Source organism: Anabrus simplex, chromosome 3 (genome assembly GCF_040414725.1).
Source record: "Anabrus simplex isolate iqAnaSimp1 chromosome 3, ASM4041472v1, whole genome shotgun sequence".
NCBI lineage: Eukaryota > Metazoa > Arthropoda > Insecta > Orthoptera > Tettigoniidae > Anabrus > Anabrus simplex.
This window is the reverse complement of record NC_090267.1, coordinates 132,411,441-132,436,675: the sequence shown is the minus strand read 5'-3', so window position 1 is coordinate 132,436,675 and position 25,235 is coordinate 132,411,441. Positions and strand designations below refer to the sequence as shown.

The window sequence follows — 25,235 nt, the reverse complement described above, 5'->3', positions numbered from 1 at the left end:
TCTTAAATGATTGCAAATAAATTGCAAATTTATTGAACATCTCCCTTGGTAAGTTACTCCAATCCCTAACTCCCCTTCCTATAAATGAATATTTGCCCCAAATTGTCCTCTTGCATTCCAACTCTATCTTCATATAGTGGTTTTTCCTACTTTTAAAGACACCACTCAAACTTATTCGTCTACTGATGTCATTCCACGTCATCTCTCCGCTGACAGCTTGGAACATACCATGAAGTTTGTAAATTGTACATACCACTTAGTCGAGCAGCTCCTCTCCTTTCTCCTAAGTCTTCCCAGCCTAAACTTTGCAATAATTTTGTAATGCTACTCTTTTGACGGAAATCACCCAGAACAAATCACAGTTCTTGAATCAAGTAATCCTGGTGAGGGTCCCACACATTGGAACCATACTCTAGTTGGGGTCTTACCAGAGACTTATATGTCTTTTCCTTTACATCTTTACTACAACCCCTAAATATCCTCATAACCATGTGCAGAGATCTGTACCCTTTATTTACAATCATATTTATGTGATTACCCCAATGAAGATCTTTCCTTATATTAACACCTAGGTACTTACAATGATGCCCAAAAGGAACTTTCACTCCATCAACACAGTAATTAAAACTGAGAGGACTTTTCCTATATGTGAAACTCACAACCTGACTTTTATCCCCGTTTATCATCATACCATTGCCTACTGTCCATCTCGGAACCTTATCGAGGTCATTTTGCAGTTGCTCACAATCTTGTAACTTACTTATTACTCTGTACAGAGTAACATCATCTGCAAAAAGCCTAATCTCTGATTCCACTTCTTTACAAATATCATTGATATATATATATAAGAAAACATAAAGGTCCAATAATACTGCCTTGAGGAATTCCCTTCTTCATTATTACAGGGACAGGTAAAGCTTCACCTACTCTAATTCTCTGAGTTCTATTTTCCAGAAACATAGCCACCCATTCAGCCACTCTTTTGTCAAGTCCAATTGCACTCATTTTTGCCAGTAGTCTCCCATGATCTACCCCATTAAATGCCTTAGAGAGGTCAATCGCGATACAGTCCATTTGACCTCCTGAATCCAGGATATCTGCTATATCTTGCTGGAAACCTACAAGTTGAGTTTCAGTGTAAATAACCTTCCCTAAAGCCAAAGTGCCTTCCATCAAACCAGTTATTAATGCCGTAAACATGTCTAATATAATCAGAAAGAATGCTTTCCCAAAGCTTACATGCAATGCATGTCAAACTGACTGGCCTGTAATTTTCAGCTTTATGTCTATTACCCTTTCCTTTATACACAGTGGGCTACTATAGCAACTCTCCATTCATTTGGTATAGCCCCTTCATGCAAACAATAATCAAATAAATACTTCAGATATGGTACTATATCCCAAGCCATTATCTTTAGTATATCCCCCAAAACATTATCAATTCCAGCTGCTTTTCTAGTTTTCAACCTTTGCAACTTACTGTAAACATCACTGTTCTCATAGTAAATTTTAATACTTCTTTAGTATTAGTCACCTCCTCTATCTGGACATTATCCTTGTAACCAACAATCTTTACATACTGCTGACTGAATACTTCTGCCTTATGAAGATCCTCACATACACACTCCCCTTGTTCATTAATGATTCCTGGAATGTCCTTCTTGGAACCTGTTTCTGCCTTAAAGTACCTATACATACTCTTCCATTTTTCACTAAAATTTGTACGACCGACAATTATGCTTGCCATCATGTTATCCTTAACTGACTTCTTTGCCAGATTCAGTTTCCTAGTAAGTTTCTCCTTACTTCCACAGGCATTTCTAAGTCTATTTCTTTCCAACCTGTACCTCCTCTTTGGTCTCTCTACTTCTCTGTTATAATATAGTGGATCTTTACCATTCCTTATCACCTTTAAAGGTACAGACCTGTTTTAATATTCCTCAACAATTGCTTTAAACCCATCCCATAGTCTGTTTACATTTTTATTTACCGTTTTCCACCGATCATAGTTACTTTTTTAAAACTCCCTCATGCCTGTTTTATCAGCCATATGGTACTGCCTAATAGTCCTAATTCTAATACTTTCCTTTCTTTCAAATTCATTTTTAACTACCACAAAAACAGCTTCGTGATCACTAATACCACCTATTACTTCGATTTCTCTATAAAGCTCATCTGGTTTTACCAGCACCACATCCAGAATATTCTTCCCTCTAGTTGGTTCCATCACTTTCTGAATCAGATGCCCTTTCCATATAACTTATTTGCCATTTGTTGGTCATGCTTCCTGTCGTTCGCATTACCTTCCCAATCGACATTCGGTAAATTGAGATCGCCCGCTACAATCACGTTCCTTTCTTTATCTTTCGCACATAGCCGATTATCTTATCAAATAATTCAAAATCAGTGTCATCATTACCCTTTCCCAGTCTGTACACTCCAAAGACATCAAGTTGCCTATTATCTTTACAAATGAGCCTTACACCGAGAATTTCATATCTGTCATCTTTAACTTTTTCATAGCTTACAAATTCTTCTTCCTACCATTCCTATCCTATCTCTATGAACACACTCCAGTTCCGGGAGAAAATTTCTGCTTCCATTATATCATTTCTCAGCCATGATTCAACTCCTATTACAATATCTGGTAAGTCTATTCAATTAATTCTATTCCCTTCCTTACAATACATCTCCAGTTCAGCACTAACATTTTTATGTCATCCCCACTTGACTTCCAGTTCCCTGTTCCCCATTTACCAATACCCCAGTTCACAGGATAGTATACGCACATTTTAGAGAGCTCTCAAACTGAGGTGGTGCAGGGAGAGAAAACAAGGTCAATGTCACACATAATACAATGCTGCCAAATGTAGAATAAAAATCTCACTGGAGACATTTCATATTTCTACCTATCAATGGAAACTAAAAAAATAACCATCAGGAAACAATTAAAGCAAATATTATCATTATGACTGCTTTAGCCTGCCTGGTGGCCATGATTGTTAAGGCGCTGAAGTATAAATGCTCTGACACCAAGGTTAGCCAGTTTGAGTCCTGTTGGTCGAAAAAATTTTCACCATCAGAATGTTGGCCAGCAGGGTAGGGGCAGGTGGTGGTATACAATTTCTAATCACTAGATTGCGTGCCAAAAGCCTGGATTAAATTCCAAATATCTCCGCAGTGCTCATATCGAGTGAGGGCATATGTCGCTGTTGATGGTGATTCATCCGTCGGATGGAGACGTTAAGCCTTGAGCAGACCCCTTGGTGCTCTTCGACAGGAGTAGGCTATGTGCCGGCACCAGGTTTCACCCTCTCCCTACTAATCATATATCGCGTCATTCATTTCATCTCATTAACTCCTCTGATGAGGTTGACGTCAGGAAAGGCATCCGGTCAAAAAAAAGCACCACGACAGATTCATCTCACCTCATACCCGACCCCGCAGGGAAACGGGACAAGGGTTGGACAAACAACATTATCATTATAACTGCTTTTTTGGGCAAAACTTCAAAATCTTTACGATCAGAGGCTACATTCATATTGACAATTAGGTAAATAAGTAAACTCGTGTCTTAGTCTAAATGTGGTGGGTTTTTTTTGACAGATGATAGTAAAACGCTATTTGTTTGGGGCATCAACCTAGAAAGATCTTTTGCCCCTACTTGCACCATATGTGAGGAACCTGTGTGTATTTTGTAAATGGCGGAAGTGTAAAGTGTTGAATGTGAGGTAAGGGACGTTAAGGACAACACAAACACCCAGTCCCCAGGCCAGAGGTATTAATCATTTACAATTTCAAACCGCTGACCTGGCCGGGAATCAAATCTGGGGCTGCCGGGTGACAAGCGGACCATTGCCCCCTACACCGGGGAGCCGGACAAATGTGGTATTACTCTTTTCAGGTACAGACCTACTGGAGGTGAGCTGCATGTACCATTTTAACCATATACCAACCTTCCTGCCATTCTTAAATCTCTGGCAGGACCAGGAATCAAAACTGGGCAGCCGAGGACAGCAGTTCGTAGTGTTAACAATTACATTATAGAGGTGGGCAACAATCAGGTCCTCAAATGCTAATTCTATGATGGAGATTTAACTGGATGAGATGCACTGAGACTCTGTCTTCTTAAGAGCTGCAAAACTTGTATCTGTGTAAATACTGGCTCTTTGTAGTAACTGATTCATCATCGTCATCATCATCATCATCATCCATTTCCCTCATCTGGCACCTGCTGGGTTGGCATGTTTATGGCACCTTTCCATTTTCCTCTATCTAACCATCATTGTTCCTCGTTAACTATGTTCCAATCCAGGCTGCTTATAATTATACTCTTCTTGATCCTTTTGTACCATCTTAATCTGGGTCTCCCTCTTGCCTTCCCTCCTTTTGTCTAGGTCTCCATCATCCGTTTCAGCACCCTTCCTTTTTCCATCCTTTTAACATGTCCAAACCATCTAAGTTTATCCCTCTCCATTCTGTCATAAAGCTTTTGAATTAACACAATGATAAAAATGAGCATGTAAAAAATGCATTAAAATGAGATTAGCACAGACTAGCACAGGCATGGCAGTAAAGCACAGCTCATCCAGCCTTCTTACCTATTGCTACAGTAGGATCTTGAAGAACACCACTGTTCATTATCACTCTTTGAGAAGTGTTTCCTGGCAGATTTGACGCCACCAACAATGTTTTCATTTTCCACTATATTACTTACGTATATATATTAACAGCTGCTTCAAGTAACATTATTTTAATACCCAGCAATGACCTCAAGACACAGTGTACTTTTTTATGTGCAAATTTTTATCACTGAAATTTACATAGCAAATTGAATGTAGCTATAGATGTCCCAAATAGGAAGTAAACATGTCCTACAAGTTAAAAAAAAAAGTTTTTATTTATTCGTATCAAAGAAGCAATACATCATGTATAAATTATTAGTTAAGAATGAGAACAATGATTAGATAACTGGTAAAAACACATTAGAGGTACGTTCAAAGTAACAATTATGTTATATCATATCGGACCAGAATTTGGCAAGATTTCGACCATTTGGTGTGACCTTCAGTAAATCTTGCATAGTGCAAGCAAGAAGGCAGGAGTTGCTATGAAGGAGGTGCGCTATGGTTTGTTTTTCTCCACAGGCACAGAGGGTTGACTCATCAGATAGACCCCGCTTCTTCATATTGATCTTAGATCGACCGACCCCAGACCGCAGCCTGTTAAGACTCTTCCATGTAGACTACGACTCTTCATAACCAGCTAGAAGAATTTCAGATGGATCCATCCATCCATCCATTGAAATGAAGGTTTCTGGATCTCCAGGAAGTTAGTTAGACTTGATGATTGAGGTGACTCCGAAAGGCACTCAGTAGAATGTAGAAAACTTCTCCTGGATTTCAGTCATTGTTGAGAAGGCTGATAATCATGTAATGTATGTGTTTGTGAAACATCTACTTTAGATTTTTCATGTTTGGGAGCTACTTCATATCTAATATCTGGGGGAGCAATGCCAGCCAAGCAATATACCTTATCCAAGATGTAGATCTTAGGCAACCAGTTATAAGCCGGCAAGTTTCATTTAAAGCAATATCTACCTGTTTGGCATGACATGATCTATACCAAACAGGGAATGCATATTCTGCTGCAGAGTAGCTCAGTGCTAAAGCAGTAGTTCTGATTGTTTGAGCTTGCATTCCCCAGTTTGTACCGAATAACTTGCGAAGAATGGAATTTCGTGTAGATCAGGGCCATCCAAACAGAGCTCCCTGAGTGCTAGCGCTCTGGCAGCGCTCTAAGCCAGTGCTCCGAGCGCTTTGGGGAAGGCAGTTTTGGAGCTTGGCTGGCTGAGCGAGCAGTCTGCCTGCCGCACCAAAGCCAGCAGCCGATCCATCAGTCGCTAGTCTATTCTAATGTGCTTTGTTGACAGCGTGTAACTAAATCAGTTTCGCAATTGTTATGACAACATCGTACAATTTTTAAAAAAAGAAGAAGAAGAAGGAGTGGTGAAGCATCAGCCTTTAAAGCAGAAAGGGAAATGTTACTTTTTCTGTACAGCTTATAAAGGACATGCCAAATGTTTAGTGGGCCACCGAGATTTAATGTGTTAAAAAAAACACAATTTAGAATGGCACTACAACCACAGGGATGATGATGGTGATTTGACAGACGCCAGTCGCCAATCGATGTTGGAAGAATTGAAAGAAAATTTCAAGCAGCACTATTCTGTAAGTATTATTGTTTCAATTTTAAACGCTTGTTTACAAACGGGAATGAAGAAATTGTTGAATTATCTGAAGAACACTAAAATTATGACTTGCCGTATTTTTGTCTGACAGGAGATTGAGGAGAGTGAGGTTGGTGGACCCATTTTACGAGCAAGCTTCAATAACATTAATGTAATGTGTTTTTAACCAGGCATATATGACATACATATACCACTGTTTTAGCTATATGTCCATTTTGACAGCATTATTTAATGCCTATGCTAAGCAAATAGTTTTCATTTAAAATTTTAACCTTATACTAAGACTCAATCAGGAGTAACAGGCTTTACAAACTGATTTTAGCATCTTAGATATATGCCAGTAAGGTGTTGCATTGATATTCTAGTCAAAAGTGTTCAAACCAATGTCCTAATCAATAGCCAATTTGTGTAATTTGTGAACCAACTTTAAATGTACATTGTTAAACTTGCCACGGTTGAGTTGCACAAATGTGTGCATATTCCACATTGTATAACCTAAAAATTGGATGGTGGTAGCATGAAAAATAATATGTGTCTTCATGGATTATGCACACTAGTCAATCATGTACCAGACATACCAACATTAATGATCGGTTCAAATCAATTTAAGCTTTTACCACTACGTCCATTTTAACAGCATTATTTAATGCCTATACTAAGCAAATAGTTTTCATTTAAAATTTTAACCTTATACTAAGACTCAACCACGAGTAACAGGCTTTACAAACTGATTTTAGCATCTAAGATATATGCCAGTAAGGTGTCACATTGATATTCTAGTCAAAAGTGTTCAAACCAATGTCCTAATCAATAGCCAATGTGTAATTTATGAACCAACTTTAAATGTACATTGTTAAACTTGCCACTGTTGAGTTGCATAAATGCATGTATATTCCACATTGTATAACCTAAAAAATTGGATGGTAGTAGCATAAAAATAATATGTGTCTTCATGGATGATGCACACTAGTCAATCATGTACCAGACATACCAACATTAATGATCGGTTCAAATTAATTTAAGCTTTTACCACTACATGTGACGTTTTTGTAAACAATACATTTTTAACGCTTGTCAACTGAGGATGACCCCCTAGGGGTCGAAACTAGTCTTGACTATATTTACCTGATTAATGTAAAATAAATTTGTATTGATAAGGTGGAAACTCATATACATATTGTTTTTTGTAAAGTAATATCTATCAATACGGAAATGAAACTTATAAACAACAGCAAGCTTCAAATGTTCGCTGTGAATAGCCAAAGCTGGGAAACTCTTCATGGAAGGGAATTTAATCAAGGAGTGCCTAATGGACGCGGTGGCATGTATTTGTCCTATGGAGCTAGTTGAGATATTTGACAAAATCTCTCTTTCCCTCAAACTGTGGCTTGCAGAATAGACGATATGGCCATTGATATGGAACAGCAATTAATGGAGAAGGCAACAAATTTTCTATCATTTTCCATCGCCCTCGACGAATCAACCAACATTGCCAACACAGCTCAGCTAGTTATTTTCATTCGAGGGGTGGATGTCGATCTTCAGGTCACCGAGGATTTCCTAGACTTGGTAGCTCTCAAAGACACCATTACCGGTTTTGATATTTTCCAAGCAGTGGAGGGTGTTTTTGAGTCAATGGGATTGAAATGGGAGTGGCTGACGAGTGTAACGACGGATGGAGCTCCTGCTTTACGTGGTCTACACACGGGGTTCCTCAGCTATGTAAAATTAAAAATGGCTGAGAGTGCTAGTACCCTAATGGTGGTGATCCATTTGCTTGATACACCAGGAGGCAATCTGTGCAAAAGTCGCCAAGCATAAAAATGTAATAGCAGCAGTTGTGCGAATGGTAAATTTTCTTGGCTCCCATAGACTCACGCACCATCAATTCAAAGAAGTCTTGGATGACATTGAAGCGGAGTATCCGGATACCCCGTACCATGCAGAAGTAAGATGACCGAGTAAGGCAAAGGTGCTTCATCGTGTTTTTTGCTTGCGGAACGCTATAACATAGATACCTTTTGTGACACGAAAGGGCGGCCCGAAGTTCTTTTGTGAAACAGGTGCAATTGCTGAGATATTTATGTTTATTTATTGCCTTCCATATCTCCACATTCCTTGTGAGAATACTGTAGTAGTGTTTCCAGACAATGGCTTTGTCTATATGCAGCTTCTCTTTCACAATACACAGCAAGTGGAGATGTGTACAAAATAAATTCAGAACATTATCTTTACATTCTGATGGAATCTTCATACTACCGGTGTTTGTTCAAATGAATATTTTTACATTGCACCTTATGGAATTACCAGTCAGTGAAAAAGACATTAGCCAGAGTTTATGAAAGAGAGAGAGGCAATGGATCTCCATTAACTTCCTTTTTGAAGACCTTATTTCTTAATTTTTTTCTTTGTTTTTGTTTTTGCTATTTGTTTTACAGAGTACTGACTCAGAAAGGTCTGATGATGTAAATATGAATTCCCATAGGAAACCTGTTTTACAGAGTACTGACTCAGAAAGGTCTGATTATGTAGATATTAATTCCCATAGTAAACCTGAAATATTTGTCCTGAATGAGTAAATTCATAAAGGGTCTCTTACTGGACATTATAAATTTTCCAGCTAACTCATTCTCAGTCATCTGGATTTTGGTTGGTAGAATGTCGGCATCCAGATCCTAATATCACGGGAAACCAGATAGAAGTATTTAGATTTTTAAAAGGAGGACAAAGGTCCATTCTGCATTCCATGTCGTATAATAACAGCAAGTAAAAGATCTCTAATGTTTACCTAATTTAATAGAGAAATGTACACTGAAGTTTGAGCATTAAATAAATTTCACATTTCAGTCTTTGCTATAGTCTGTAATTGTCCTGGTTCTTTTCGTGCAAGTTATGATGTGGTATCTACTACACTTCTGCCCACACAAAGTACACTTACAATCTTCATCTGGCTCATGCAACTTCTGTTTTACGCATATCTTGTGGTGAAACCCATGTATGGAGAGTCGTGTTATCACGTGGCGCTGTGTGTTGCACTCTCTAGTCCATCTATCGTCCGTAATCGCTGGTGAGGTGTAGAAGTCTAGGTCGATTTCAGTTTTCTTCCTTTCCCTGATGTTTACTAGTGCCCTGCTTGCTTCCGTTGATTGTAGGTAGAATTGTGATCGTATGTCTTCTATGAAATACGTCTACCGCATCATTTCGTATACCATCCGGGATGGCGCTGTCTTTCCAACAGAATTAATTAAATTCAACCACAGATTGCCCAACAGAGTTCCAGTTTTTCTGCCATCTGGTAAAGCAGAATTTTGAAATTAATTGTTTGTTTCTTTACTTTTTAATCTATCTATCTAGCTAGCTAGCTATCTCAGCCCTCTGGATTACAAACTGAGATCTGTTCTTCAGGACATCACCTACATGAAAAGGTACTCCAACATCAAACATCTTGTGAATTCTAATGAATTTAGTGACAAATATTCTATTTCAGAATCAATCAATGAATGAGTGCACAGACCTAGAGATTGTGTGGATGTCCAAGGTGGTTATTTAAAACAGTGGTTAATGATTTGTGTTCATTTTGATTTTGTATAACACATAATGTTGACTTTTTAAATATCTTCCACTACCTTACAAAAATCCACCAAAGACCATGTGACAGTATCAGTAGTAAGGCCATATAAAATTCAAACATTTCTCATGAAAAATAACATAGTAAAGAGGTGGTTGTATTATTAATTTCTCACACATTATTTACCTGATTCAGTTTCTTCCACAGATTAAGGATTGGAGTGAGCTGGGTCTGCCATTCTTCGCGATCAAACTTTCTGGTTCCTTCCAATGGACGCAACAGAGCTGTGAATGAAAAATTCCTAAGTAAACTCTTGACAATTCCTTTAGAGCTGAAGGATAACTTAAAAGGTTATGATTATTTTGATGGAATTCTCTTTCATCTGTGGTGTAATGTGCACTGTAGGGACAAAAAACATTCCTGAAGCCTAATCTTTCACATCTCCACATGTAATCCATCTATATGCTGCCATTAATCAAAATGAGATTGTGTTCGTTTGTTCCAGATAGGCTCAAAAACTACTGGACCGAATGAGTTGAAATGTTGTAAGGTGCAAGAGATACTTTTGATTTTCATATATTTCACCATTTTGAACTACTGGGGGATTTTACAAGGGATAAAGGCTCTATCGAAAAATGAAGTGCACCATGGGCCTTAAAAAAATCTTCTATAAGAATTATCAAATGCATTTTCTTTGTAAATCTAATGGTTTTCAAGAAAATTCAGCTTTCTTGTGTTTTTGGCTGTGGTCCACAGCAAAATAACTAAAATAACAGGTAAGCGGCTGGCCTTATCGGAAAATAAAGTGCACCTTGTGACCTTGAAATTAAATTTTCTACAAGAAGATCATATGGATTTTCTTCATAACTCTAATGTATTTTGAGAAAATTAATTTTTCTTGTGTTTTTGGTTGTGGTCAGCTTCACTAATGAATAGGCTACTCATTTCGTGTGTAAGTCATCGTTAATTTGTTAACAGGCCAGCTGATGAATGAGCGTGCCATTCTGCAGAAGGTGTTTGGAGGCTACAGTTGTATTGTTGAGGGTCCTACACGTGCTGATCCATATTTGAAGTCTGCCGTGGATTGTAGTTTATTTATTCAGGCATTTTAATTATCATCGTCAATGTATTATATTTAAATTCGGTGTTTCTATCTTTTTAATGTTGTGTAGGTTTAGGATTCATATTTAGTGGGTTTATAATTCACATTTCATTTTGAATCATTACCTAGAGAACCAGTGTCGAGGGGGCATAACCATGTTTAATCTATCTATACGCTACCATTAATCAAAATGAGATTGTGTTTGTTTGTTCCAAATAGGCTCAAAAACTACTGGACCGATTGAGTTGAAATGTGGTAAGGTACAAAAGATACTTTTGATTTTGACATATTACACCATTTCGAGCCATTTATGTACCTCATGAGAAGGTCATAAATACTGTTTAAAAGAGCATGCTGTAAGACACACATACTTGCAGGCCATCTCATTTTTACCACTTTAAACATTGCTCAGGGAGAGAGAGAATCCACAAGGGATAGTTAGCTGCCTTAGAACAAGGGGTACCGTACAGTAACAGCATCAGATAAATAGTAATTTTTGCACTATTTATCTTAGGCTAAAATGAGCTTATATATTTTTGAATTTTAAAATTCCCCTGTTGTACAGCTATCCTCGATAAGTCTTTTTTACATACACCGTATAAATGATGATTTACCATTGACATTGAATCACGTAAAACATCTAAAACAAATATCTTTAGAAACAAAACAGGAATATCAAAACGAAGGAAGAACTCAACTGAAAATTTTGTGACAGATCCTCATGCACCAAAGAGTAACCCAATCACCTCATAGCAACTGGCGGGTATGTGATACATTTTTACTAAGTACTTAGAACAGGGTTCGTAGTGACTCTTATTTTCAGAATCAACTTCTTTGGCCTGGGAACTGTTACTCTCAAACCTTATTGTTGGATCAATAACAACGCTGATGTTTCTCTTACTGTCAATCGTGACAATGTCTGCCCATTTTCCATCCCTAGAGATACAGTGCACTTCTTCAAAGACTTCAAATCTGCCAGATTTTTTGAGAAGTTCTGCAATACTGCTCCTGACCATATGGTGCCTGTTATTTCTCAATAGTTCCCCTTTTGAGCAGAAACCAAGAACATGAGGGAGGGTTTCTATCTCGTTGCAATGACGGCAATGGTTTTCTTGGCTTCTACCGGGAACGTTTCAGACTGCTATCACGTTACAGTTCATTTGAATGGCATTGGTCCATTGGTAAGTTGAGTCCTTGATTGTACTGATTTATAATATTAATTTTCTGATCTGATTTAAGAAAAATTGAGTTCACAAGTCTCGATAAATTATCGCTTAGTTTAGTCTTTTTTTTTTTTTTTTTTTTTTTTGCTACATGCTTTACATCGCACCAACACAGATAGGTCTTATGGCGACGATGGGACAGGGAAGGGCTAGGAGTGGGAAGGAAGCGGCCATGGCCTTATTTAAAGTACAGCCCTAGCATTTGCCCGGTTGAAAACGGGAAACTGCGGAAAACCATTTTCAGGGCTGCCGACAGTGGGGTTCGAACCTACTATCTCCCGAATACTGGATACTGGCCGCACTTAAGTGACTGCAGCTATCGAGCTCGGTGCTTAGTTTAGTTATAATATTCCTTCATCTAATATTGTTTTGCTGTTGTATGTAACATCCAAATATTTAAGGTTTTCCTGCTTATCAATAGATGACACCTGCAGTCCACTGACAGTCCTGATAACAATGTTCATCAATTGCCCATGCTCAATAACTATAACTTTTGATTTGGAAGTATTCAGCGTGAGCCCTACTTTGGAAAGGCACTGGCTTGCTCTATCAAACATAAGCGCTGCTGATTTTTTTACTTTAAATATTAATGCAATATCATCAGCAAACCCTAGCGCTGCCACGTTGTCGATATCTTGCACAAGATTGTAGCCAAACTGAGAAGCATGTTCTAAGTTGTTTAACTCCCTTAATATGAAATCAATTGCCAAATTAAACAGAAGAGGCGATAGAGGTGATCCTTGAGCTACTCCCCTATTAACTTGAATTTCCTTAGTTCCTTAGTTAGTTCCACATGGATCAAATTATTCTTCAAAAAAGATATTATTAAAGACCTCAGCTCCTCGGGAACAGATGTCAAATTTAGTGCATATTCCAAGTGATTGTGACCAATATTATCTAATGCTTTTGATACATCTAGAAAAGTGATGCAACAATTCATTTCCTTTAGTTTCGCGAGTTGTAGACATTTGTTGATCAAAGATGAATTAACGAATGTTCCTGGTGTAGACACAAAACCTCTTTGTTGGGTTGACAAATCAACGAAAGGTCTTCCTTCAACTATCCTTCTTATAATTGAATAAATTGTTATTGAGCGCCAGTTACTAATTACATTTGGATCTCCTAATTTAAATAACAGGATAATACGACCTTTTTTAAAACTTCATGGAACATAATCCCAGGTTATCATTATATTTTCTATAATACTAATGATTTTAGAACATTTGATTTTCTTAATGACCTTAAGAAATTTGTTGTTTCGTAGAAACGATGTAAACAAAATCCTACAAAATAAAATCACCATAATAACTTAAAAAAAAAAAAAAAAGCAATGAGTAAATGACCATTCTATAAAAACATAAAATATATCTGTCTAAAGTCACAAGAAACTCAGTACTGATGAAAAAATATCATAAGAAACCAGAGTAATGATTATAAATATGTCAACATGTAAACAAATCACCAGTCAGTTCAAAGCTCATACGAAGAGCAGGTACTTTAGCTAGTAAATAAAATTAAGTTCACCGAGCGAGTTGGCCATGTGGTCAGAGGCGCGCGGCTGTGAGCTTGCATCTGGCAGAAAGTGAGTTCAAATTCCACTCTCGGCAGCCCTGAAGATGGTTTTCTGTGGTTTCCCATTTTCACACCAGACAAATGCTGGGGCTGTACCTTAATTAAGGCCACGGCTGCTTCCTCCTAACTCCTAGGCCTTTCCTATCCCATCGCTGCCATAAGATCTAATTGTGTCAGTGTGACGTAAAGCCACTAGCAAAAAGAAAAAAAAGTTCAAAACCCTAAAGAACAAGGACAGCCTCCACATCTATTACCTTCACACCACAACAGTCCCAATTCTTCTACATCCATTTCTTCTCAGTCTCTAACAAGCTTGTTTCTGATCCACTGCTTTATCAGGAGGGTGAGCAACGGCAGTCATTGAGGGGTCATTTTGACAGATCTACAATGTTGATGGTTTTACCTTATTTTGCGTTCCTTTTCTTGTTTCTGTCTTTCTATATATGACTTGATTTGACACTATTGACATGTTGGGATTCTTTTCCTCTTCTGTGTTTGTCCTATGTTCTTAGTCTTTTACCACCTGTTCCCATGTTTTTCTTTTAGTCTTTTCGTGTCTTTATAGGGCTTTCTTCTTATTCTACACTTCCCATATCAAGACTGAAGATCTGTTAAGTTGGCCCCTAAATGCGTGTTGAGTCCTGAAAAAAGCTGGGAAGCAAAAACAAGTTCTTTGGAGGCTGAGAAGAAATGGATGTAGAAAACATCTCATTTGAAGATGGCAGTATATGAAGGTGTGAAGACTGTTTTATGTTTTCATGTTTTTCTGTGATTGTACTGAAATGTATGATTATACATCCCAAATATTATCTTTTGATCATTCTCAAAGCTTGGATTCATGGAAAATATGTGCCACCATTGTAAATATCTCCCAAGAGTGAAAATTATATCTGATTAGCATCTATTACCACTGCAAGGATGAGAAAGGCACAAAAGCAAGGTTTAAAAAAAATATTTTTTAATAAATAAAAAAACCCCTTGGTTCTACATACACAAGCTCTCACACACCTAAAATCAAAGCAAAATCAAGTAGATATGTAATTTTGTTTTCTCCAATAGAGGGAGGAGTCAGAACCAATATGAATGCTAAGATTTAAATCTTATACCTTTGAACAGTGTAGCTTTCCTTGCACTTAAATGAAAGCACAGAGCTACACATGTTATTGAGATAGTGAGGATGATTACAGTTTTAAGGGGAAATATAAGGAGATGATCCCCTTTCATAACATTAGTCCTACAGGTTAAGAGGAGGAAGTAGTTTGATCCTTTGATGAATGAAGGCATCAACAAATGAAAGAGAAGGACCCTGAAAAAATGAGCAAAAGAGGCCTCCCTATGTTTCACTAATCAGTACTATCAGTTTCAGAGAGAACAAAAATCAACCAAGGAGGATCAGAGAGGCAACCACACCATGCTTTCAAGTTGAGAGCCCTTGGAGGGTCTGCCCATTTCGTTGTCACTTACAACAGGCAGGGCAAGTATACAGAGAGATACCAACACATGACAGGTAAGCTTCAAGAGAGGGAATGATAGGAAATGAGACAAGGGCACAAACATTAAATATAAAAGGACAAGGAGAATCTTCACGGCTTCATACGCCACTGTCTTCAAATAGATTGGCTTTCTCCTCTTCAGCTACAATTCTTCTACATCCATTTCCTGCAGCCTCTGACAAACTTGTTTCTGCTTACCAGTTTCCTTATGAGGGTGAGTTTCAATATTCAATAAAGGGCCATATTTTGACAGATCTTTGGTCTTGATGTTGGAAGTGTAGGATAAGAAAAAAAGTCTGACAAAGTCAGAAAATGGGAAGAAACAAAAATATGAAGATGAATACAGGTGGTAAAAGACTAAGAACACAAGACAAATACAAAAAAGATAAAAGGAACCCATCAGGCCTATATAAGTAATGGAAAGGAACAAACAAGTATAAAATCAAGTCAGAGAGAGATATATATTACGGTAATACCGAATGAGTACAATACAGCAGAATATTCTTCAGCAAATAATGAAAAAAGAGAACATTTATTTGAGAAAAAGTAGACAAATTTAAAGTTTTATGAGAAGAAAGGATAAACTAAAGACCGGGTACCCAACATTTCGTTATGTGTTTTCTGATTTGTAGCCATGTCTATGGGAAGAGAAAATGTAGGGTCACAAATAAACACAAGCAATTTTTTAACATTTTTACTGTAATGCTAGCTGCTTACTGTGATTTGTTTTTCCATAAATGAAAATAATCTTCTGGAAGAGAACATACACATCACTGAATAAACCGTACATGAATATCAGTTATATTCCTCTCTTGTGATCTCTCGCACTTTCCTTGCCATTGTAGCCAGTTGACATTTGTGTCTGTGCTATGACAGGTGTTTAACTGAGTATGCACATTATGCAGTGTCTGGACAGAAATAAGATACTACTATACTTACTCTTAAGTTGACTGATCACTTCCTGACTGGTTATTCTTTGCCACGATCGCTCCACGTTAGCAGGTAACCCAAAATATGAAGGCATGTCCTTGTCTGATAACTGGTGAATGATTGTAATGTAGTCCTGTAAACATAATGCTTGTTAAACAATCTGTCCTTGCCTCTGTGGGAGAGTGGCAGCTGAAGGCTGTGAAGACTCACCCGATAGTTTGAAGTTGGAGGTATATTGATACCAGGCCCTAATGGTTTCCTTCCAAAGTTCAAAACAGATGAGTTGAAGAACTCCCGTAGATAGGAGGCAAGCACTCTTATATCTTGTACATTATCTACTCTTCCACCATAGATGGCATTCTCACACAGTCCATGGACAAACTCCCACTTGATATCTCCAGAATCTGAAAGATATCGTTCAACATAATCACTCAACAATACCAAAAAGTGCTTCAGTGTTCTCAAAAAGTTGCCAAAGGGAAAGAAATGTTTATCTTGTTGGTGAATATTTTAGCAACAGAGTGGAGCAAAATTTAAGTACTTACAGTAGCATGCTAGCTCTTTGTCCCTTAGATCACAGGTTCAGGCCTAGCTAAGGCTGGTAGATTTTTGAGACAGAAAAACCCATAGCACAATACATTGTTCATGTTAGCATGTGACAAAACCTTTTAAAGCACAACTCCCAGCAAATTCTCTTCACATTCTAATACATCTACCTAGCTCTCTCTAGTTTGCATTTTGTAGTTAACTACAATGGTGTGAACTCCTGGAGAGAAAAAAATGATATAAAAAACACACAAAACTTGTATTTGCCAGGTGTGAACATGGGAAATCGCAGAAAATTATCTTCAGGGCTGCCGACATTGGGGTTCGAACCCTCTATCTCCCAAATACAAGTTGACAGCTACGTGACCAAAACAGCACAGTCACTTGCTCGGTGATCTCGCATTAAGATGGGAAATATGGGTCAATGGGGGCTCGTTGATGCTTGATTATATAAAAGATCATTCTGATCAATGTTAAAAACAACTAAGAGTTGTCTATCTGAGGAGCTAAAGATAAGCTCATTTCACCCAGAAGGATGCAGGTTGGATTCTCAGTCAAGAAATAAAAAAAATTGGAAACCAGATTTTTACTTTGGCTTTGGTTTTGTTGATATTAAGGTATGCTTAAACTTCCAGGACACATTCCTCACATGTTGAAGAAGAAATGAAATGGCGTATGGCTTTTAGTGCCGGGAGTGTCCGAGGACATGTTCGGCTCGCCAGATCCAGGTCTTTTGATTTGATGCCCGTAGGCGACCTGTGCGCCGTGATGACGATGAATGATGATGAAAACAACACATACACCCAGCCCCCGCGCCATCAAAATTAACCAATGATGGTTAAAATTCCCGACCCTGCCGGGAATCAAACCCGAGACACCTGTGACCAAAGGCCAGCACGCTAACCATTTAGCCATGGAGCTGGATGTTGAAGAAAATATATTATATGGACATGGGTCTGGAAATGCTTTATTTCCACATTAGAACACATTTCTACAACTCTGTATAGTATATTAATCATTGGAAACACACAGGAACAGAACGTGCCAGCGCACCACATGAAACTCTTTCTTACATGAAATATCCTAAATGCGCCCTGTTAACATTGATACATTACATACTATAAACTTCCTAATGTTTCCATATTGTCACTGCAAAGCTTATAAGAGAGTTCACAGAAGTCCCACCTTACAATACAAACATCAATTTAATTAAAATCAATTTTTTTTTTTTTTTGCTATTTGTTTTACGTCGCACCGACACAGATGTGTCTTATGGCGACGATTTTAAATCAATTAGTACATGTTTTGTCCTTATATTGAGGACATCATCAGCTACAGCTTAAATATCAACATCTTCATAGAGATGGTAATTAATTTTTTTAATCGTTCTTTGAACAATATGTATCGTCCAAACACGAAAGCATTCTATTTTTCCTTCCCAATCCACACCCTCCCCTATGCTCACACTTCAGGCCACTCCCACTCTCCCAGTCAACACACTCCCCACCTCTCTGGCAGTCTCTGCATCACGCCTGAAACACACTCACTTAGGTACAGCAGAACCTCCACAACAAGACGTGGATAAATTAGCTTAAGCCAGCGAGGATGAAAGTTGATTTTCTATCGCTTTTCACCCCATTTTTTCTTACCCCCCACCACTTTTCTTTGGTTCTCAATGCTTACAGCTTTCCTGTTTGTTAGAGACATGTTCTTTTAATACTTTAACTTTTAACAACCTGGCTTGAGCATGATTTCACACACTGTCCCATACAGCACAAGTCAAGATTCTCCAAACTCATAGTATTATAATGTCTAAGTCAACATGATCCATTTTAAGAAGAGCCTAGTTGGTGCCCTATAATACAATCAATTAAAGACTTTTAGACAACAAGGACTTCACATTTTAGCCTTTATATAGTTTTATCCATTTCTTGTTATGTGATAACCTCTATCTTTTCGTTTTAAATGGTATTTAAGCTATAGTTGATAATGTCCACAATATAAGGACAAAACATGTACTAATTGATTTTAACTAAATTGATGTTTGTATTGTGAGGTGGGACTCTAGTGAACTGTCTTATAAACATTGATAGATCTGCTGTATCAGCACATTCAGGATTCATTACTATGATGATCACTCGCCCGCACAAGACTTCTTCCCTGCAAAGAACTGACTCATTGCCATGCGTTCTTCAGCTGCACGTTTTCAGTGTCTGGGATTTTGCATCTCCGTAATATAGTCCTGCTTCTGTGCCTATCATTTGGTATTATGAAGGTGCTACGCAGCTACAAGGAATTTACACTCAACTAACCATAAAATAATATGCCTACCTCTCTCGTCAACTTAGTGCTTGCCCGTCCACACCATGTGACCCTCTTTTCATTGGACAATGGTGACATCATACGGGCAATTCTCCCGTATATTCGTACCGCCCTTTTTTCATATTCTGTATATATACTGTGGTAAATGCTCAGAAAACTGTTCAGCATCGTGTGGTGGTTAACGAGTAGAGAACAGTGTGCTGATCGTGCTGATTCTTCACTTTCTACGTCAAGTGAGCAGGGGCCTCCATTAATAATGGCTTAGTCCATATTTATCAAACTTTAACTCTGGCAGTTAGCATAAACCTTGATCCACCGGGTGTTCTTGCCGCCTAAATACACTGCATTTGTTATGGGATCTTAACTATTGGTGGGCATGAACTATGCAGTGCAGCAGTCCTGCGGGGAATGACAAAATAAAAGAACATTGTTTGGTCTTTGATACTTCGTTAAAGTGAAAGCGCAGAGGATTCTCTTGTGTCTTGGTTTCATGTGTTTACACATGTTGAGTTGTGAATTAGAATTGTCCATCAAAAATCTTGCCCCTTTTTTGACTTTCTGGCTGGTTTGGAGCGAGACTCACCTGACCTGGTGTTTGTAAACAAGATATTATTGCTAGTGTATGTGACTTTCTCATGACTCACACCAGCCTTCAAGCTGGAGCTAACTATCTCACTTCAGTCATGGGGCTTAACACGAGTTGGTCTTTATGTGGCATACAAAACTTGAAAATGTTCTTATAGCAGCTTCCCTCTTTATCTATTGTGAGGTCATTATTGAATTTAATTGTTTTTTGGGTTATATCCTACCTCTCTTTGTGTTTAAAAATTTCTTAGGGTAAAAATTGTAATATTTTAGTGAGATCGGTATCTAGTTTTTGCCCTCTCTTTAATATTGTGAAAATGGAATTATACCTTCATCTCCTTTCTGTTATATGCTGGCCATGTCAGTTGCTTAATATTGTAAGATTCACACTGTATTATAGTCGTTTTTCTCATCTGTTTTTAGTTTTTATATTGTTCTTATTTTGATCATGGTTTATAGTTTAAATAAGGTATTATGTTCATCTGTGTTGAATGTGGGGAAACATACAAAGGTAATCCCAAAAATAAGGCCTCCTTTTATTTAATAAATACATAGACCTGTTTATTTCTACAATGGTTTACATCACTTTACAGCTTGAACATTTAGCTATTTTTCTTCACAATCACCATTTTGGTCGATGCATTTTTGTAGGCACTGTGACAGTTTTTGTACCCCATTTCACACCAGCTCGCTGCCATGCTGTTCAGGAACTTGTGAGCAGTGCTTCGGGAAACCTCACGAACCAAAGTGCACAGATCATCACGTATGATCTGCTTAACTTTCACGACTATCTCGATGGAAATTGACAGTCTCCTGCTCCTTTGTTCGTTTGTCGTGAATTTCAGTCCGACCGGCTGCAAACTCTCTACACCACTTACGAACATTTTTAACATCCATGCACAAATCACCATACACTTCCGTCAATTGGAGATGGATTTCAATTGGTTCAGTATCTTTCACGTTCAAAAACTGAATAACTGTGTGCACTTCGTACTTGGCAGTAACATCCAATGGGAGCTCCATTCTCAACGGCTGCCAAGCCAAGACCGAGTGCCTCAGGGCGACGTGTGCATGTTTATATGCAAGCGCAGGAAACACTCTTCACAATATTGTGACCAACAGCCACAAGAACAGAGTTCTGTATAAAAAAATAGGAGACCTTATTTTTGGGATTATCCTCATAGTTCTCTAGTGTTAATAAAAACCCCAGTTAGAGATAATAACTTTCCTTCTCTTGTAAATGTTTTTCCAGTTTTCTCTTCATATTTTTCCTTTTAAATACTCATAACCTCAAGTTAGAGAGAGATTTTGTTTTTGCCAAAAAATCTGTCTAAATTAAAAATTACCTGGCTGGACTATTTCATGACTTGCGATGGCCCTACATTTGGAGTGCGTATTCTGCTTTCCCAGGTGAAGTCTGGGATACCTTGGAGAATTTCTCTGATTATTTCTAACCAGTATATCAACAACATAACAATGTGATGGTGTGTTGATGCATCCATCAATGCTGAAGGCATTCTGAACATTTCATGAAAGAAATTCATGTGGTATACTGGTATGTTCCGTTGCTTGGTGTTTTCCATGATTACTGTACTATGTAGAGTTGTAGAAAGTGACTTGAAACATGAAAATAAAGTGTTTCCGGACCCATGTCCATGTAATGTATTTTCTTCTTCTATGTGTGAGGAATGTGTCCTGAAAGTTTGGCCTACACTCTGTAGACATCAACACAAGCAGTCATTTGAACTGAGACACCCAAAAGTTTGCCTAATTGCTGTTTTAACATTATGACTAAGTTTCTTAGACTAGCACAATCTGTTTTCCATTTTAAGATTTCATTCCAGTTTAAGTCAGTGTTTTGTTTATTTCAAGAAATATTTACACAAATGAGCAGGGGATAAGATTTATAATATATTGATTATACAAATACACAGATAACACGTACGATACCTTCATTGTACACATTTAATTTCTAATTTAGCATTTATGTCTTTATAAGAAATACACTTCTGACATTGTTTCCACCTCACCATACCAGCAATCAATTTTACTAATCCTATTTCTGTAACCTCCAGTTAACACATTACGGATGGGAGATGAGTTAACTCGTGTTTGGCTGGCTAAGTATTGTGGACGGGAGACGAGTTAACTCGTCTTCACGAGACTCGTACATTCAACGACAACTGTCTAAACTTCTGAAACTAGCTGGCAGTCAAGACTACTAGAATCTTGGTGTTGAAGGAAGCTTTTGTTTATTCCATGCTAGCTTTGCTTTACGTTCTCCATCTGTTTTATGATTCATTTGCTAAGTTTTCCGACCTCATGTTTACATCGTTCAAGGAGTCATGAGGTGGGTAAGATGGCACTTCCTAGACTTAACACGAGCTTAGACACAGACGAGATTTTTATTATACGTGGATAAGTATTCGGATTGCCCCAGTGATGTTCTAGTCGAAATTCCAGCTACAGGAATGAAACAAAATCCAACCAGAAAGTGCAGAGTGTGTTCCAGCAATGGCAAATGAAGTGAAACAAGGTACACTTGCAAAAGTTGTTGTGTACCTCTTCACGGAAGTCATTGCTACACAGCCTAACACACCAGGAAAAATTACTAGGACTCTTACCAAAGGTCTCCAGTAAATTTCACCATAATCAGTACAAGGTTAGTAAACCTAGACTCATTTGTTTATGTGCATGCGCTGTAGTAATAAGTTACACAGAAAATGGCCGGGTGCAGGGGTTGAGCAGTGTGATAAGCATCCGGTCCGCAATGTGTTAATGAAGATGATAGTCCGAATACACCCAGTTTTCACTTCTGTTTGTTGGAGTAGGTGGTTGTAAGAAATCAAAGACTTTAACAAAAAATTAAAAATCAGGATACTACAAATTAACAAAATAGAATAATTTAAAAGTGTATTTCATAAAACAGTACTCTTATATCTGTTTGGGTTTCATAATTCTTTATTTATTTTAATGTTTCAATAAAAGAAATCACAAACTTGAAAACTAGTGATTTCTCAACTTCCCGAGTTATGTAAATATTTGTGGAATTTTCCAGGATTTCAATTTCCTTATTCAGTTTCCTTAATTTTAATGAATTAATGAACCAATAGAGAAATAATAAGATAGAGTAATATTTACCAAGCTCAGAAAAATGATTTAGAGATTATCTTCTGAGGTGGGATAGAGAAGGTATAATAAAACAGAATCAGAAATCAAATAGGGAATATTGACAGTGGAGCCTCACCTTTCTGGAAGAGCTGCTGTAACACTTCGGCACCTGCTCTTAGGTCAGCATCACTGAACTCATAGAACTTCGCCCAGCCCTGAGGAATGAATGTCCGTCGCTCCTGGACTACAGCGTGGAACCAAGCCAGTACAAACAGAGCTTTGGCACGGAGAACTCCATCGTCTCCACGCCCTTGCAGAAACTCAGGTCCCCATGATGTGTATGTCCTCTGGAGATTCTTCTTTACTCCTTGAGGTGCCTATTTTCCATGACACAGATAAATTTTACAACTGTCATGTGCAAATTATAGTAACATATTTACGTGTGTATAGGCCATGTGACCTTGCTGCTGTTGGGAGGCTTGCATGTCCCAATGAAGCAGAAGCCGAGCCGCAGGTGCAACCATTCGGATGGGTATCTGTTGAGAGACCAGACTAACAAATGGTTCATCGAAAGGGGGGTATCAGCCTTTCGGAAGTTGCAACGGCGGCAGTCTGGATGATTGACTAATATGGCCTTGTAATAATGCTCAATGGCTTAGCTGTGTTCATACAGCTACACAGCTGAAAGCAACGGGAAAAATACAGCCATAACTAACTCCCGAGGACATACAGTTCTCTCTGTATGAATGATGTACTGATGATGGCTTCCTCCTGGGTAAAATATTCCAGAGGTAAAATAGTCCCTATTTGGATCTCCGGGTGGAGACTACATGAGAGAGGGAAATCATCAGAAAGATGGATACCGACATTCTGTGAGTTGGAGCATGGAATGTTAGAAGTTTGAATCATTGTGGTAGGTTAGAGAATCTGAAAAGGGAGGTGGATAGACTGATGTTTAAAGATAAGAATTTCACAATGTTCCGTATTGAACTGAGTTCACAATTAAATTGATATAAGATACAGTATACAGGTTCAACCTTTCCAATACAAGTAGAATTAGAAATGTAATGTTACATTCCTAGATGATCACAAGCAGTACCGGTTTTGACCACTGTTCCAGGTCATCATCAGCCGATCACTTAAAATATAGAGAACAATGCACAGGAAAACAATAGGTGATGTATAAATCTTTCACCAGTTGTAGTTCATGAAGCACTATAACAATTTAGGGATTAGCACTGCATGTTGAGAGTTCCTAAATTCATGAAGAAGTCGAGGATCAACCCCCTCCACCAAGACTTCACAAATACAACACGCGTAGTAAGAGCTCGGCGACTGCCAGTTGCTCTAAAACTCTCAACGTAAGCTAACATCTCAGTAGTCGAAGGGGTAAGTGTCAACACTCTTCATTTAACTTTCACTGTTCATCCCCTTAATTCCAATTACAGTTATTCATTAAATTTTCAAATTAACTCTTTAATTATAGAATTCATCATACGTTGGACTAACCACCAAATGACAACAACGTTCCCTTCCAACTAATACGCTCACCTCAACACGCCCAACAGCAAAGAGCCACACCTATCACAAACTCTTACCACATCAAAGAAGATGGTCTAATGACGTCTACACAGACTTCAATATAGCCTACGGCACCAATATTTCCAACTAATATTATCTCATAAGCAACCAGGCCATATGAAAAATCTTCAGAATTCATAAGCAAATAAATGAAAATCAATATTTATTAACTTCAAGAACTAATGACCATTACCATTGCTCAACTTTCCATAAGTTTTTAACAATATGCAATCTGACAACTAAATGGAATGTGTTTTCTGATTTTTATCTTTATTGTAATAGCTTTTAATATGTCATAATCTTCAAATAATTGTCATGTTTTTAGACTCCAATATTATCACAAATATTGTCAAGTAACAGCATACTACATTTTATATTGTAATAGTTGTTTAACAATCTCTAATACATTTTAAACGACATAGTTTTTAACAGCATTCATAAGTTATTTCCAATTAGGTACTTGATCTATTCCTAAGGTGAAAAATATGGCTGATGATGCCTACTATTGATAGGCAAAACATGTACCATCTAATATATTAATTTCATGTTAACAATTTTGATAAGGACAATGTCCTAATTATTAAGATTGTATTGTATTGAATAGGTGGATGAATAATAAAACATACAAGTGTTATTTAATGCAAATATTTTCAATACAGACCCAAAAATGAATTTTATCACATGCAATATGATCTCACAATTCGAAGATGAAGCAGTAGCTTCCCGATTCCCAATACATACCAGCAGAAACTGCTTACATTTCACAAATATGTCCTAAAGTTCAGGATACATAACAGTATGGGAGCAATTGAAAATGTTTATGAAACCCCCATTTTCTTCGACATGCAAGGTGAAATTACAATGCATAAGACAGACGATAAGACAGTGCCGTGTAAACTGCGAGAGTAGAAAGTAACAGTGTTCCACAATGTTAACTATAACTGCTGATGGA

At 37.8% G+C, this 25,235-nt stretch overlaps 1 protein-coding gene across 1 annotated transcript in view; it reads right to left on the bottom strand.

Moving 5' to 3' along the window:
- Window positions 1-25,235, bottom strand: part of btv (beethoven) — a 594,436-nt gene that overhangs the window by 34,472 nt on the left and 534,729 nt on the right. Inside the window, exons 66-69 of the mRNA XM_068226811.1 lie at window positions 22,839-23,079; window positions 16,349-16,542; window positions 16,148-16,271; window positions 10,005-10,102 (exon numbers count right to left, since the gene is read on the bottom strand). Of these exons, the coding sequence (XP_068082912.1) occupies window positions 10,005-10,102; window positions 16,148-16,271; window positions 16,349-16,542; window positions 22,839-23,079 (657 nt within the window). The remainder of the gene's footprint in view (window positions 1-10,004; window positions 10,103-16,147; window positions 16,272-16,348; window positions 16,543-22,838; window positions 23,080-25,235) is intronic.